The sequence below is a fragment of the Balaenoptera acutorostrata genome, chromosome 5 (genome assembly GCF_949987535.1).
Source record: "Balaenoptera acutorostrata chromosome 5, mBalAcu1.1, whole genome shotgun sequence".
NCBI lineage: Eukaryota > Metazoa > Chordata > Mammalia > Artiodactyla > Balaenopteridae > Balaenoptera > Balaenoptera acutorostrata.
The window spans coordinates 110,455,073-110,469,018 of record NC_080068.1 but is presented as its reverse complement, the minus strand read 5'-3'; the positions used below and the strand labels follow the sequence as shown (position 1 = coordinate 110,469,018).

Sequence of the window (13,946 nt, the reverse complement as noted above, 5' to 3'; positions counted from 1 at the left end):
GAATCATAAGCTGCATTTTAACAAGATCTCCAGGTGATTCCCATACACATGCACATTAGAGTTTGAAAGACAATGGGCCAAATGTCCTAGAACCCACCATACTTTCAGAGCCTTCAAAGTATGCCAGTTTTCAGAATAGCAATTTTGCATTTATCTATATAAATTTGATAAATGTCCATCTTCCTCTCTAGATTGAAACTCCACAAAGGGGTGTCTGCTTACTGTTGCAGCCCAGAGCCAGGCACATAGTAAGTGCTGTAAAATCTGTCAAGTAAATCGATGAACTGGACTCTGGGATCTCATATTTATCTGCTTCCTCCCACCTCAGTTTCAGAAGAGGTTTAACTTCTTAACATATTTGGAAAACCTCAGCATTATCAGATCTCCCGGGGATGATTAGGAAGGACCTCTGAGATAAGGAAACAACTCTGAGATAAGGAAGCTGCAGTTTTTCTTTACCTTTTGCTTAAAGTATGTATTTATCCAAAACTTGAGTTTCCTTGCCACTAAGGGTTCTCTGAGTATTGGAAAGAAAGAAGCCATTAAGCATATTCTCTATTATAATTCTGTAGGAGGACTAATTTTTAATCTTGAATGATTTCATTAATTTTGTTTCCTTATAATTATTTTTCTCCACCATCAGGAAAGGTTATTGGAATATGAGTAAAATGTCATAAATTAACAAAATCAACACTAGTAAAAGACTTCATTTATAATTCATATGTATTTATATCTTTACTTATCCTGCCTTTATATAAAAGGATCTGAGGCAACTGTTTACAACTGAATGAGATATGAGAAAACATAACTAAAGCAATACTATAGATGGCTTTTGTGAAAAATCAAATTACCTCGATAATTCTTCCAGTTAAAAAAAAAAAAGAGACAGACAACTGGTATTATTGTTTTTATTTATAAAGAATTACTTTTATTTGGCTGTTTGGAAAACCACTAACATTTTTCACTTTAGAAAACATTAAATAATAAACAAGATGTTATACAGTACTTTGGATAACTTCTTCCATCAGTGTAGTGCAATGCATTATTGGCACCTAAAAGTGAAACTTTCTATTATTTTCCCCTTTCATCTCCAGTTGTGCAGTTATATGACCAAAAAGGAAATGAATCATTAAAAAATGGATCTAAAGCCATATTTTCTGGCCCCTACTCAAAGGCTTACTGATTTATATTCCCCCTCTGGCCTTGCATCCACCAAGTTAAATGATGAAAGACCTATTGTTGTCTATTGTACCTACTGTTCCCAAAACAATACCATTTTGTGGGACTTGGGAGATTCCCATTGATAAGAGAAACTTTTACCATTAGGAGAAGGAAAGGTCCTGGCAGTGGTGTTGGGCATGGCACTCTCTTTTTCAGTAGCCAAATTAAGCTGTCACACATGTTGCAGAGAGAATGCACCAGATAAAAATCTCTCTAAACTGTGTTCTTTGCTATGGTCTCTTTAAAAATCTGAAATATCATCCATTAAGCAAGTGAAAGGGTTATACCTTTACCAAGAAAAGAAATATACACCACCACATTAGGACATTACTGAGATACTAAAATATCTGCCCATCATACTCTTTTGGAACAAACAGATTTTTAATTTTTTTCTGTGTTTTGTTTTTGTTTTTTAAATACTGCTAGGTTTGCCATAAAGGGATAGACATTTTCATGACCTCAGCATTTGGTGGCTTTTCCCCTTTTCATTCCTCGCTATTAGGCGTCTAAGAGGGAAGTACCTAAATTAGACCTTAGCCCTGGTCCAAGTTACTTAGTTCTGGAGACTTTCATTACATAGTAATAGGATCAAAACATCTTTGGGGAGATTCTGTAATGTTACTCTACCTTGAGGAAAGAATGTCTTTAACCATCTTAAATAGAAAAAAAAGTTATCAAATTTTTAGAAAGCCTCAAAAAAAATGCACACTTTTTCTTTTAGACAAAGGATTCTAACTTAATAACTGTCCCTGCCAGGAAATGCTCCCTCACACTCCAGTCTAAGCCTGTTTCCTCTTGTTCTGTTCTCAGTGCATATGGACAACAGCTGGCCACCAGCCTCTCTGCACCAGCCCTTCATATACTTGAAAACCAGCAGTGGTTTGCCCCTCAGTCTTCTCTTCTCCACGCTGAATAATCCCAGTTCCTTTAACTTTTCATCATAGATCTTTTTTTCCAACCCTTTAATCATCTTTGTGATTCCTGGCAAAAACAGCAGAAAATAGTTTGATTACTTAATCGGAAGTAAAGAAAAGCCTCAGGAATAAGTTGCCTTTTAAAAGTTATGTCTTTTGTTTAAATCTAAAGGTAAACTTTGCAGGGAGGAAATAGGGGTTCATAGATCTTAGAATTCCAATCTTGTCCTGTTGATCTAGTGTGTGTGTGAATCCCATTCCAACACGTCCAGTGCCTCAAAGAATGAGACTCGCTTCCCATCCCTTCCTGACACAACAGCACATAGGCTGTGATCTAGACCTGCCTAAATCTGTACTCATTGAAAAGTCAGTATGAAAATCTATTTCAACGGAGCTTCCCCCATGCTTCCCCACACCCAGCTTCCACAAACAGAATCTTTTCTCTGAAACAACCAGAACTTTCATAAAGCTTCTTACCTATTACCAGAAAGAACCACGTTGTTATGGTAAAGGCTGTTGGTTTTAAAGTGTGACCTGAAACAGTGAGGGTTTTACATGTTAACTACAGTTTCCTGTCTATTACTTTGTAGTGATCAAACTCAAGGCCGTTAAAAAATTCATCTCCCTACAACCACAGACACCTCTTCCAATTTTCTCTTGCTGCCAATATAAGGTCATGGAACTGGATGCCATTCCACCATGTATTTTTTTAACTCAAGAGATCATAAGCTGCCTTTCCCTTGCAACTAGAGTCTGTAAATATTAGGAACACATAACTACTTAATACCAATAACACATTTACACAAAACACAGTACTAACGAGGGATTGCGTGCCCACTCTACATAATTATCTTTAAAAGAAAAATACAGATAACAAGAATAAATGCATCTTGATATGCTACATACCCTTCTTTTATAAAGCGAATGGCAGTAAAAGTCAGAGTTCAGGTCAGACCAGAACTACCAAGTAGAGAGGAGAAACCAATTTCACAAGCACATTGTACAACGCATCTTAGGGGAAGTCAATACTACTCGTGGTACAACACTGAACAAATAACAGAAAGGTCATTTGCACAGATTTCTTTTGAGAACTTCTCCTATAATTTGCTACAAGGAACACCTTGTAACCAGGATGAAGGACGGTATAGGTCACACACAATGAAGGCCTTCTTAAGAGACACAGGATGAAAGGTAACACCCAAAGATGGCTTTGGATAAATCTACAGATGCCCCCCTGTATTTCAAGGAAGGTGTCACTGTTCACTGGGATTGCACAAAAGCAGGCCAGCAAGATGGGGGTCACCAACCAGACTTTCTCCTGACCCACTCTTCTCCTAGGCCTGATAAGAGGGAGGAGAGGACAGGAGGTGAAGACTGGAAAAAGAAGAGGGAGCAACACGGGGGTTCATTGCTAGTTCTGGAGTTGCTCGTGTTCTTCAGAGCAGTGGCCTTTTTTCAAGCTCACATCATCCAATCCAATCTCCCCAGTGTGACCACGCCTTTTTTCACCTTTGAAGATGACCTAGGGAGAGAACGTACACACCGGTCAAGCCTCCTCTGCCCCTTTCCAATGCCTGCTCGTTTAGCAAAATAAAGACAAACTTTCCCCAAAACTAAATAGTAAATGTACTTAACAGAAGGAAAGAAAGACTAGAACAGAGTTGCCTGTGTCACTGAGGCTTGCCTTCTGGTAGAAACTTAAGTCATCAGTAAATCGTTAACCAGACCCCATTGCCCAGAATCAGTTACTCTTTAAAAAGTCATTCTAAACAATAGACTACTTCCATTTAGGAATGATTATGAAGTGGACACTTTTGTCAAAGATTACCAAGGTCAGAAGTAAAGAGCGTGATGGAATATAAAGGTGTAGAAATTAGGAGCCAAAGATCTGAAAGATCATAATCATGCAGCCTAGCTTAGACGTTTTCTAGTTCCTCCTCTGGGTTAATTTAATACAGTTTTGTTGCCTAAAATGGAACAGAATCAAACACCCTAATGCAAACACAGTGTTGTTTCACTTATGTAAAGACCAAAATCTTTCCTGTATTTTATCTAACAGAAACCTACGTTAGGATGTGAAACAACTTATTTTTATATTTCCAAACAATGTAAATATTAAGAAAAATTTTAAGAAAGAAAAACAGAGTAAAACAAAATCCAAGACTCTGATACAAGCTGTCTTCATGGAGTCTATTCTTTCTTTTAAAAAGTTTCTAGACACTATACCTATAGGTAGAGAGGCAGAATTTCCTAATAACTGTTTCATTAGGATCAACATAAAGAAGACACTTTTTCCAAATACATTCACTATTTCAGTGGGGTGTTATAGATCATTTTATTGCTACCTATGACTTGATTACTTAGGATAAAATTTATGTATGCAATCAAAGCTTTTCCCACCACCTGTCCTGAATAGGATAATACTTTCCAAGCATAGTGTTTTGGTTCCCACCCAAGGCTGCTTAACTATGATCTCCGAGGCAAAGAGAAAACAAAGACTTTAAAGAAACATTCCACCCCCCCCCCCCAACAAAAACCACTTTAGGGTAACTCATGGTGGTCAAAGTTCGAAGTACAAGGAGTTTAAGGAAAAGGAAAAGCAGGTACCCCGCCGCCACCCTTTGAAGTTTCTGTTAACTTTTTTTTTTTTCACTTTTTCAACTCCTACAATTTTTTTTTCATTAAAAATAGGGGCTAGTCACCAGGGTGGGGAGAGTGACGGTGGCCAGAGGTTGCCATGAAGAATGTGTACGAAGTGGCAGAGGGGGGTACAGAAAGAGGCAACGCATGGGGGTCACCACGCCCGGCCGAGGCACAAGCCTTGCGCCTCAATTCAGGAAGAGACGGAGGCGTCCACCGCAGACCCCCGAGTTCTCCTCTGAAAGGAGAACCTCCCCGGTTCTGCCTCCCCGGCGGGTCTACTTACGCTCTTGACGTCAGCCCCTCGCAGGGCGATGCGCGTTTGCCTCCAGCCGTGGCCACCATTCCTTCCCCACAGGGCTGCTCCGTGGGCACCGTGTTTTCTCACCAGCACCTGGAGCGTGCCGGCGTGCAGCCCCGTCACCTTGTGCCTGAACGACAGGCACAGGTCCCCCGAGTGCAGGAGGTGGCCGAGGGGGAGCAGCAGGCGAGCGGCCTTTGCCGCCGGGCCTTTGGCCGCCGAGACCGTCAGATACCGTCCACCTGCAGGGGGGAGAGCAGGGCCGTGTGTGCGCGCGCCCAGGTCCCTGCCGGCGCGACGGCGGGGACGGGCATCGCCCTGCTCTTGTTTTAGTGAACTTCAGACGGTGCCAGTCATCAGGAAAGAATTCCAGATTCCCGAAGGAGGAAGATAGGACTTCGGTCCATGGCTGTCTTAAATTCTACGGTTTTGTATTTACAGAAAACACTTCACTCATGAGGAGTACAGATTATGCCAGGGACAGGCAATAAGTAGTCATCCTAACGCTATAAATATTTCCAGTTAAATATGATCAGACATACACAGGCATACACACATTCACCACCTCTTGATCCTGTTGCACCTAGAATCATAATGTCATGCTGGCTGGCTGGTGTGGTGGTGAAGTTACCAGGGAGAGTTTTCTAGGTGGATTTTCTGTCTCCTGGCAGTGATTTAAAGGGGCACTAGATCTGTTTATTCTCTCCTCTCCCCTCTTTAAAAAAAAAACAACAAAAAACTCTAAAGCAGGGGTCCCCAACCCCCGGGCCACAGACCAGTACTGGTCCGTGGCCTGTTAGGAACCAGGCAGCACAGCAGGAGGTGAGCGGTGGGCGGGTGAGCGAAGCTTCATCTGTATTTACAGCCGCTCCCCACAGCTCGCATTACCGCCTGAGCTCCGCCTCCTGTCAGCATTATGGTGAGTTGTATAATTATTTCATTATATATTACAAAGTAATAATAATAGAAATAAAGTGCACAATAAATGTAATGTGCTTGAATCATCCCCAAACCATCCCCCCTTCCCCTCGTGGAAAAACTGTCTTCCAAGAAACCGGTTCCTGGTGCCAAAAAGGTTGGGGACCAATGCTCTAAAGGGAGAAGGATCCTTTAAAAACGAGTTTGCTGTGCTTCTCATACCTGACCTCAAGAAGTGCAGAAGTGTTCTGGAAACCTGCCACATCTTCCTGGAGCATCAATAATATTTGGAGGTAAGCAGTTTAAAAGATTTTTATATAAATACAAATCCATAACAATCTAATTAATATATAAATTTTCCATTACACATACATGAACACAAAATGTTAGTAAAATCTTTCCCTTTGGAAAGGTCGCTTTGATGATGTCCTTGGATCCCTAGGGCTCCAGAGTTTGCTTCCCTCTATTGTTAGAGGAATTGCAGTTAAGGGGGAAAAAAAAGTTTGAGCAGCAGTGACATGGGGGACGGTGCTTCTCAAGAGATGGAAAGTTGCAAGTAGTAGTTTGAAACTCAGTCCAGGTACAAGTGACATTCCCCTCAGGCTGTTTTATTGCAGCCACCTGAAAAACACACTGTAGTCTCAACACTGACTTATCCATAGGAAAAATGTGGTTGGAATGCTGAACACCTGTAACTGTTTTGGTAGAAACCCCACTTATCTTTCATTGAAAAGCATTCCTTATGCTTAATCTGTACAAGACATGACAAGGTTTGGGATGTCCTATTCTTCAAGTGACTTCTCCTCTACCAAGTCTCCTCTGAGCGTTTAAAGGCCCGACTGGGTGAGTTGTGTGTACCTGTGAGGGCCAGGTTCTGTACGAGGGCTCTCCAGGGAGTATCTCATTTAACCTTGCTAACAAGCCCTTGAAGTGAACACTTATTAGCTTCTGCATCTGCAAAACAAGCCTAAGGCTTTGAGAGGTGAAGTCACCCAAGGTGTCACCCAGCCAGTAGGCAGCAGAGTAACAGTTTAAGTTCAGAACTGCCTGAACCCCTATTCAGCACAGGAATCACTGGTTTACACGTTTCTCTCCCCCCGTCAAAGAGGGTCTCTTACAGTCAAAGAGACTGTGAACTCTTTGATGTCATAGCCAACCTCTCTCCAAACCCCATTACACTCCTAGCGTATGGTAGGAGTTTAATACCATTTGTTAAATAAATGACGTTCCAAGAATATAGCAAAAAACAACAGAGAAATAGATCCTTGAGTCAGGTACTTGACTCACCAAAAACAAACACAGTTTTTTGTACTCCTTCCACCCCCGTCTTCCCCAAATTAATCCAAACAATATTTTGAGCCAAAATATTTAGATGGATTTACAATGTCTCCCCGTTAGTCAACTTTTTGAATCATCACAGGTATTTTGGTTAAGACTAAGATATAAGGTTATTACAGTTAACCTGCAAGTTTTAAGAAAACAAGGATTATCTTAAATCCCTGTGGAATGTATACTAATATCACTATGCCAGATGCTGCCTGCAGCAAGACAACCTAACAAAAACCAAGACATCCTAATAAAAGAGTCAAATAATCATTTTATATAGCTACTTAAAACTCTATAAATGAGGTTACTATTGCGCTTCCCCTATAGGGCTACTCTGTGGCCACTAGGATTTTTTTTCTTTTTACCATGAAGAATTCTTTCCCTTTTTAATAAATGGAAGTATTACAAAGTTGGAACAGTAGCTAAGGGAAAAATTGATCTAGCACTCCAAATTACCTATTAAATAAAAATTTCACTTCTGATTCGAAAATACTGGTTTAAGTAAAAAAATTACATTAAATATTTTCATGGATTCAGTTTAAAGCATCACAATATCTAAAGTTGTTTTTTGGTAAAGAATAGATGCTGTAACACTTGCCAGATATATAGGTGATAAAATTTTAATTTCAAACATATATGAAATGATATCTGGACAGGGTTACTAACTGCAGCATTGTCTGAACTACCAAAAGGCTGGAAACAACTGAAACGTCCCTCAATGGATGTCTGGTTAAATACGTTTAAAAGGTGATGGAGTAACCACCATTCATTTAAGAATGAAGGTGTTCTGTATGCACTGATCCAGAACAATCTTGGACAACAATGGCTAATACTATTTTAATGGTAACTCTGGGACAGGGACTGCTTTAAATGCTTTACATATGTTTACTAGACACTACTGATGACCCCATTTAAGTAACTTGCTCAAGATCAAAGCTCGTAAGTGGTGATGGTGGGTTTCAGCCCAGGCATTCTGGCTTCAAAGTCCACTCACGTTTTTTGTTTTTTTTTTTTCCTTTGGAGTATAATTGCTTTACAATGTTGTGTTAGTTTCTGCTGTACAATGTAGTGAATCAGCTATATGTATACCTATATCCCCTCCCTCTTGGACCTCCCTCCCACCGCCCCATCCCACCCATCTAGGTCGTCACAGAGCACCGAGCTGAGCTCCCTGTGTTATATAGCAGGTCCACACTCAGGTTAACTCTTAAGATAATATTGTTAAGTGGAAGAAGCAAGGTACAGAAGAGAGGGCTGTTGTGAGGAAAAACAGCTCTCTGGAAAGGTAACCAAGAAACTGGTTGCATCTGGGGAGGATGATGGGGGCCAGGGTTGGGAGGGAGCTTTTATTTTCACTGTTGATTTATTATTCCGTTTTCATGTATTTCAAAATAATGTTTCTTAATGCTGCAATAGACATAGTTGTATGTACACGCTGGCATATTTTATATTTAAACGAATTCCTTGTAGCTACCAGTAGCAGACAGAGTGCTGAGTCGGTTGAGATTAGGGTTCCAGGAAAAGGGCCCCAAGTTTAGCCTTGACACTACAGGAGAAGGGTGTGTGTTCAGGGCCACAGCTATAAGTCTGTAGCACATTATCACATCTGTCAGGAGCACAATTTTCCATTCCCTAGAGGATGGATTAATTTCACTATCTCGCAATTAAGTTTAAGACTGAACGTGATAACAAAACCTAACGAGCACCAGGAAGGTGACTAGCAAATGCACTTATTTTGCAGCTGTTTCTCAAAGTTATAAGTTTGTTTAAGGGAGGGTTTTTTAGAGATTTTAGCATATAAGAATATTTGCATATCTGGATCTTGGATAAGCAATGCACAACATAAAAATCATATGTGGAAATCCAAACGTATGTTCCTTTACAAATGGTAATAATCTAGATAGAATCACGCAAACAACTAGTTTGGTAGTTAGAATGATACACAAAAATAATTGATTAAATTGCTTATAGTCTTCTCTGGCCTTAGCATGTGATACATACATAACCTCACCTGAACTTCCTAGAAGAAAAATAGGCACGGAAAGTAAGCTTCATTAGCATTCTCCATCTGAATATGTCAGAATCTGTATATGGTTAGAATTCCCCGACATATTCTAAAAAGCCCGCCTACGATTCCGCCCTGACATAAGCTATGCCCTCCTACCCCTTCTAACTAAATCTCTGCCATCTTTGGTCTTCCCATCCATTCTCCAAGCTAGAACCCTACTCACTGAGCTCCTGGGATTACCTGGGACTTTCCATTCTGAGTCAGAGGCTCCCAGAGCCGGTATAAGAGGCTTTCTAATCCACCCTTTGTCTAATTCTCAAAACAACATCTTGTCATATGTCACCCAGTCAAACATCTCCACCAACAGAGAGCTCCCTGCTTCCGCGGCCGCCTGATTTCTCTTTAGACAGCTCTGACTATGGTGAAGTTCTGAGAGGGAGCAAAAATTGATCCCCCTGTAGTTTTCACCTACCGATCCGACTTCTTATTCCCCTTGTGATCACGGAACAACTGAGATAGATGTTGTCGGTCTTGTATTTGAAAAGCTGCCCTGCTCCATTATTTCTTCTCCAGGCTAAACATTCTGGGTTCCTCACCTGTTTTTCTACAGGCTCTGAGACACCTCTCCATCCAGGTCATTCTCTTTTGAGTGACCTACCATTACCTCTATACTTCTCAGACTGGTAAGAACCTACCAAAAAGTGTATTTTCCATGCTGGAAAAAATCCCTATTTCTATGGAGATGACCCAGCTTTTGGGCAGCAATGATACAGGGTTCACTCATATTGATTTCTTACCCACAAAAACTCTAGAAGTCTTTCACACTTTCTGCTAAGTCACATCTTCCCCCTCCTACAGCTGTGTAGGTGGTTTCTCGACCATGAGCTACACCATGTATTCATCCCCAGCAGATTTCACCCTCTTAAGTGTGACCCACTGATCTAATCTTTGGATGCTGTTTGTGTCAGCACACACAGTCGCTTTCTCCTCTGGCTTTACGTTATCCACAGATTGCTTAGTATGCCTTCAATATCCAGTTCATCCAAGTTGTTGGTAAAAACCTGGAGCGACCCCAGAAGAGCATCCTTGAGGGGCCAGAGCCAATCACCAGGAGCTATCCAATCACCCAAGCGGCCACCACTTCCTTTCAACTTGTTCTGTATTATCACAGCCAAAGGACCATTTCAAACCTTTTTTTTTGTCTACCACTCTGTCAATTCTCTTCTCATTTTTCTATTGGAGGGCAAGTGGATTTGGGGTCACAACAAATTTAAACATTTACATATGTGACGAATAATAGAAACTGTTGAAAAGTGCTAAATTGGTTCTAAAAGATAGTATTTAAGTTCTAAAGGTCAAATATTTTACATAGACTGTCTACAGAGAAGTGCAATGAATTCTTCTGACTTTAGCATGAATTATTCTCCCCAGTGTATACCTTACTTGAAAGAGTTATTCATTATGACCATGAACATTATTCACCATTCTATCAATCACACATGGTTGCTAAAGATCCTTCCTTCTGTAGCACACTACTCCAGGTCAGTGGTCACTCAAATCTACATGCCCGAGATCTGCTAATCGGATTATGCACACAACCAGGACACAGAGACCAGACTGGGTAGTGAAAACCCCAGAATAATGCTGCAGATGTTCTGGGCACTGAACTGCTGAGATGGCTGCACAGGCAGTACAGAGAGGCCTGGATGGGAGGTCCATTCTTCAGCTCTGTGGCCTTAGGAAACTGATGTAACCTCTGGCACTTTGTGAAACAAAAACAGTATTACCTGCTTCGCAGGGTAGATAAGAGGATTAGATAAACTGAGATGATGAATGAGTCAGGACTATAGTTGGTATTAAATAAATGTTGGTTTCTCTCTTATTCACAGTTATCTGTGATATTAATAATAATGTAATAATTTAAGGGTTAACCTTAAATAAGTGAGAGGGAGAACATGAAAGTGAGAATGAGAGGGAGTGTACCGGTGTGTGTGCGTGTGTGGGCGGGAGCATTAAAAATTATTTTATAGTTAAAAGAAATCTAAAAACTCCTTTGAATTTGTTGGATACTCATTTTTTAAAAGCTTACCTCAAATTTTCATTTTTTAATATAACATTTCAATATTAGGGGATCTAATGAATATATTTTTGCACTAATTCTTTAATAACTTGCTACTCAACATGTGCATTAAGGATGAGCCCTAAACTTATCCCCAAGGAGCGTGTGAGAAATGCATCAAAATCTACATTTTAACAAGGCCTCTAGCTGACCTGTGTGCACACTGACCGTTGAGAAGAGCTGGTTTTAATAGAGCATATCCTCAAGTTAACTTTTACATGTTTTGTGCTCTATCTGGACACTTGGGATGGTATTTAGGAACTAGGCTTTTAAAAACAAGTAACATACTTTTTCTTCATGTCTTGTATCTTTCATTTCTAAGTCTAGAATCAGGAGTATAAAAAAGAAAAAAAGAAACCAAACTCCTCACCCTTCCATTAAGTTGGACTCACCCGTATAAGATTTAACTACTAAAGGGAGGGTAAAAAGCCAACAATAATATGTAGCTTTGCTTCCTGAAATAAGACGACAAAACATATTGTAAGTTCTGAAACTTTATAGATTCATCGGAAGTGTGCAATTTAAAAGTCTTAATTTTCCAAGGGACTATATTTAAATCTCCCTTTCTTATAACATTCTCTTGTGGAATAAGTGGTGGTAATTTATAACTATTTTCTCCAGCATCCAAATTAGACTGAAAATTAGACTGTGAGAGATATTCACAACTTTGCAGGAATTTCCACTGTCTCCTTCTGCTACGTCTTAAAAAAGAAAGACATAATCAAGAAAACAACCACAGGCTACTGTGATGGCTGCTGTACCACAATATTATTTTCATGCTTGGGAATGGGGCACTACACGTAACTTGAAAATTATATTTTAGAATGAGTCTATATGTTTTATATATACAAAGCTTTTTTTGAGAGAAATTAGCTGGCCTTTTAATAAACTGCTTGTCTACTTAAAATTCTAATTGATAGCTAACAAATTCAGATCACCTAAAAAAACAGAAGATGAATGCTGGACAAGCTTTCTTTATCTTCTCTATTAAGTAAACACAGAGCTGCGTTATGGTATCCTTGATTAGAAGAACTGGAGTCCTCAGATAGGATCCAACCGAAATGTGTACTGGTTAGATGAATCTGGTTAGATTCTGGTTAGATGAATGGTTTTACCTGCTGGATCCCTCACTGGTTCCCAGTGCAAGTCACTGTCTTTTTCTCGGATCCATCCACAAAGCCCATGGTCAAAATTACAACTGTGTATCAGAACACCTGCAAGGAAATAACCAGGAACATGAGTAGACCACAAACCCAACAGCTAATGACAAAAATGAATTTGTGAACTAGGGGTATCTGTACAAGTGTTCTCTCCTGTCTGCACTTAATTATCCCACCAGAATGTCTCTTCGTGAGATCGAAAGGAAATCATATGAATCCTTTCTCAGCACAATTGTGTATCAGTGCTCAGCTGTAAAAATAGAACACACAATTGTTGCCAAATTATGACCTTCTTACATCATCACTTATAAAATATGATTTCCTCCTCAGCTTAAATGATGCTTTTATATTTTTTTTTAAAAAGATAATGATGATTCACTGTTTTTGCTCAACTGATTTAACTACAGAGGAAACCAAGTGGTAAAAAAAAAATGTATAATTTTCCCAGATGTAACCGAACAATCTACAATTTAAAAGTTATTTTAATGAAATGGAGGGAAAAAATAAAATGTCATTATAACGGTACTAAGACTATAGGGATCTACCTGGATCATCCTTTGCTTCATCATCTGCACTGACTCCTCTTTCAATTTCAAATATTTCAAACAAGTCATTTGAAGGCTGCCGTGGAACTACAAGAGAGAGATGCATTTTGTTTTGTTTCGATGAGGCATTGACAAAGAAGCATTACCTTTACCGATGGGGCAGGGGGAAAAGACCTAGGTATTTCACTCATCTGGAAGAATCCAAAATATTTAATCACATTTCACATGAAGATTCATGAAGTTTGTTCTGCAGAGATCTTATACTGTAACATTTATCTGGGTACAATTTTAAAAAATGGGTTTCAAAAGTTTCTAAAATTCAACATAAAATACATGTCTTTATCTGGAAAATACATTTTAAAACAGCTACCAATTGCGAGCAAAATATCTCTATGAAATTCTAAAACTTGTCTATGAAAGATACATTATGAACTCTAAATTAAGGCTGTTTCAATGGAAAAAAAAAAAATGCCCGTAATTGCAGCGAATGGTTTGACTTTCTAACCAAAACATGGACTCCTCTCCAGTGAACCCTACGTATGCTATGGCTTCTGGGCTTAAGCAGGTTCCTTGGCTCCTTTAAGATCAAATCCAAACTCCAAATTGCACAGCATTCACAATCCATCCCCCAAAACACAAAATACTGCCCAAATATGCCATTCATGTTCACGTCTCTGACCCCATCCCCAGCTTGGGATGCTCTTCTTCCTGGTAATTAACCAGCCAAACGTCCCCTCTCTGTTCAAGGGTCAGTGTAAATATCACTGCCTGGGTGAAAACTTTCACGTTCTAGG

The 13,946-nt window shown here is 39.8% G+C and overlaps 1 protein-coding gene across 4 annotated transcripts in view; it reads right to left on the bottom strand.

Moving 5' to 3' along the window:
- Positions 1-894: 894 nt before the first annotated feature.
- The window catches only part of NPNT (nephronectin), a 75,955-nt gene continuing 62,903 nt past the window's right edge, over positions 895-13,946 (bottom strand). For all 4 annotated transcript variants that reach the window (XM_057547160.1, XM_007190989.3, XM_057547161.1 and 1 more), the window contains 4 exons: positions 13,153-13,239; positions 12,563-12,661; positions 5,062-5,318; positions 895-3,657 (listed from right to left, as the gene is read on the bottom strand). In XM_057547160.1, the coding sequence (XP_057403143.1) occupies positions 3,547-3,657; positions 5,062-5,318; positions 12,563-12,661; positions 13,153-13,239 (554 nt within the window). In that variant the 3' untranslated portion in view covers positions 895-3,546. The remainder of the gene's footprint in view (positions 3,658-5,061; positions 5,319-12,562; positions 12,662-13,152; positions 13,240-13,946) is intronic.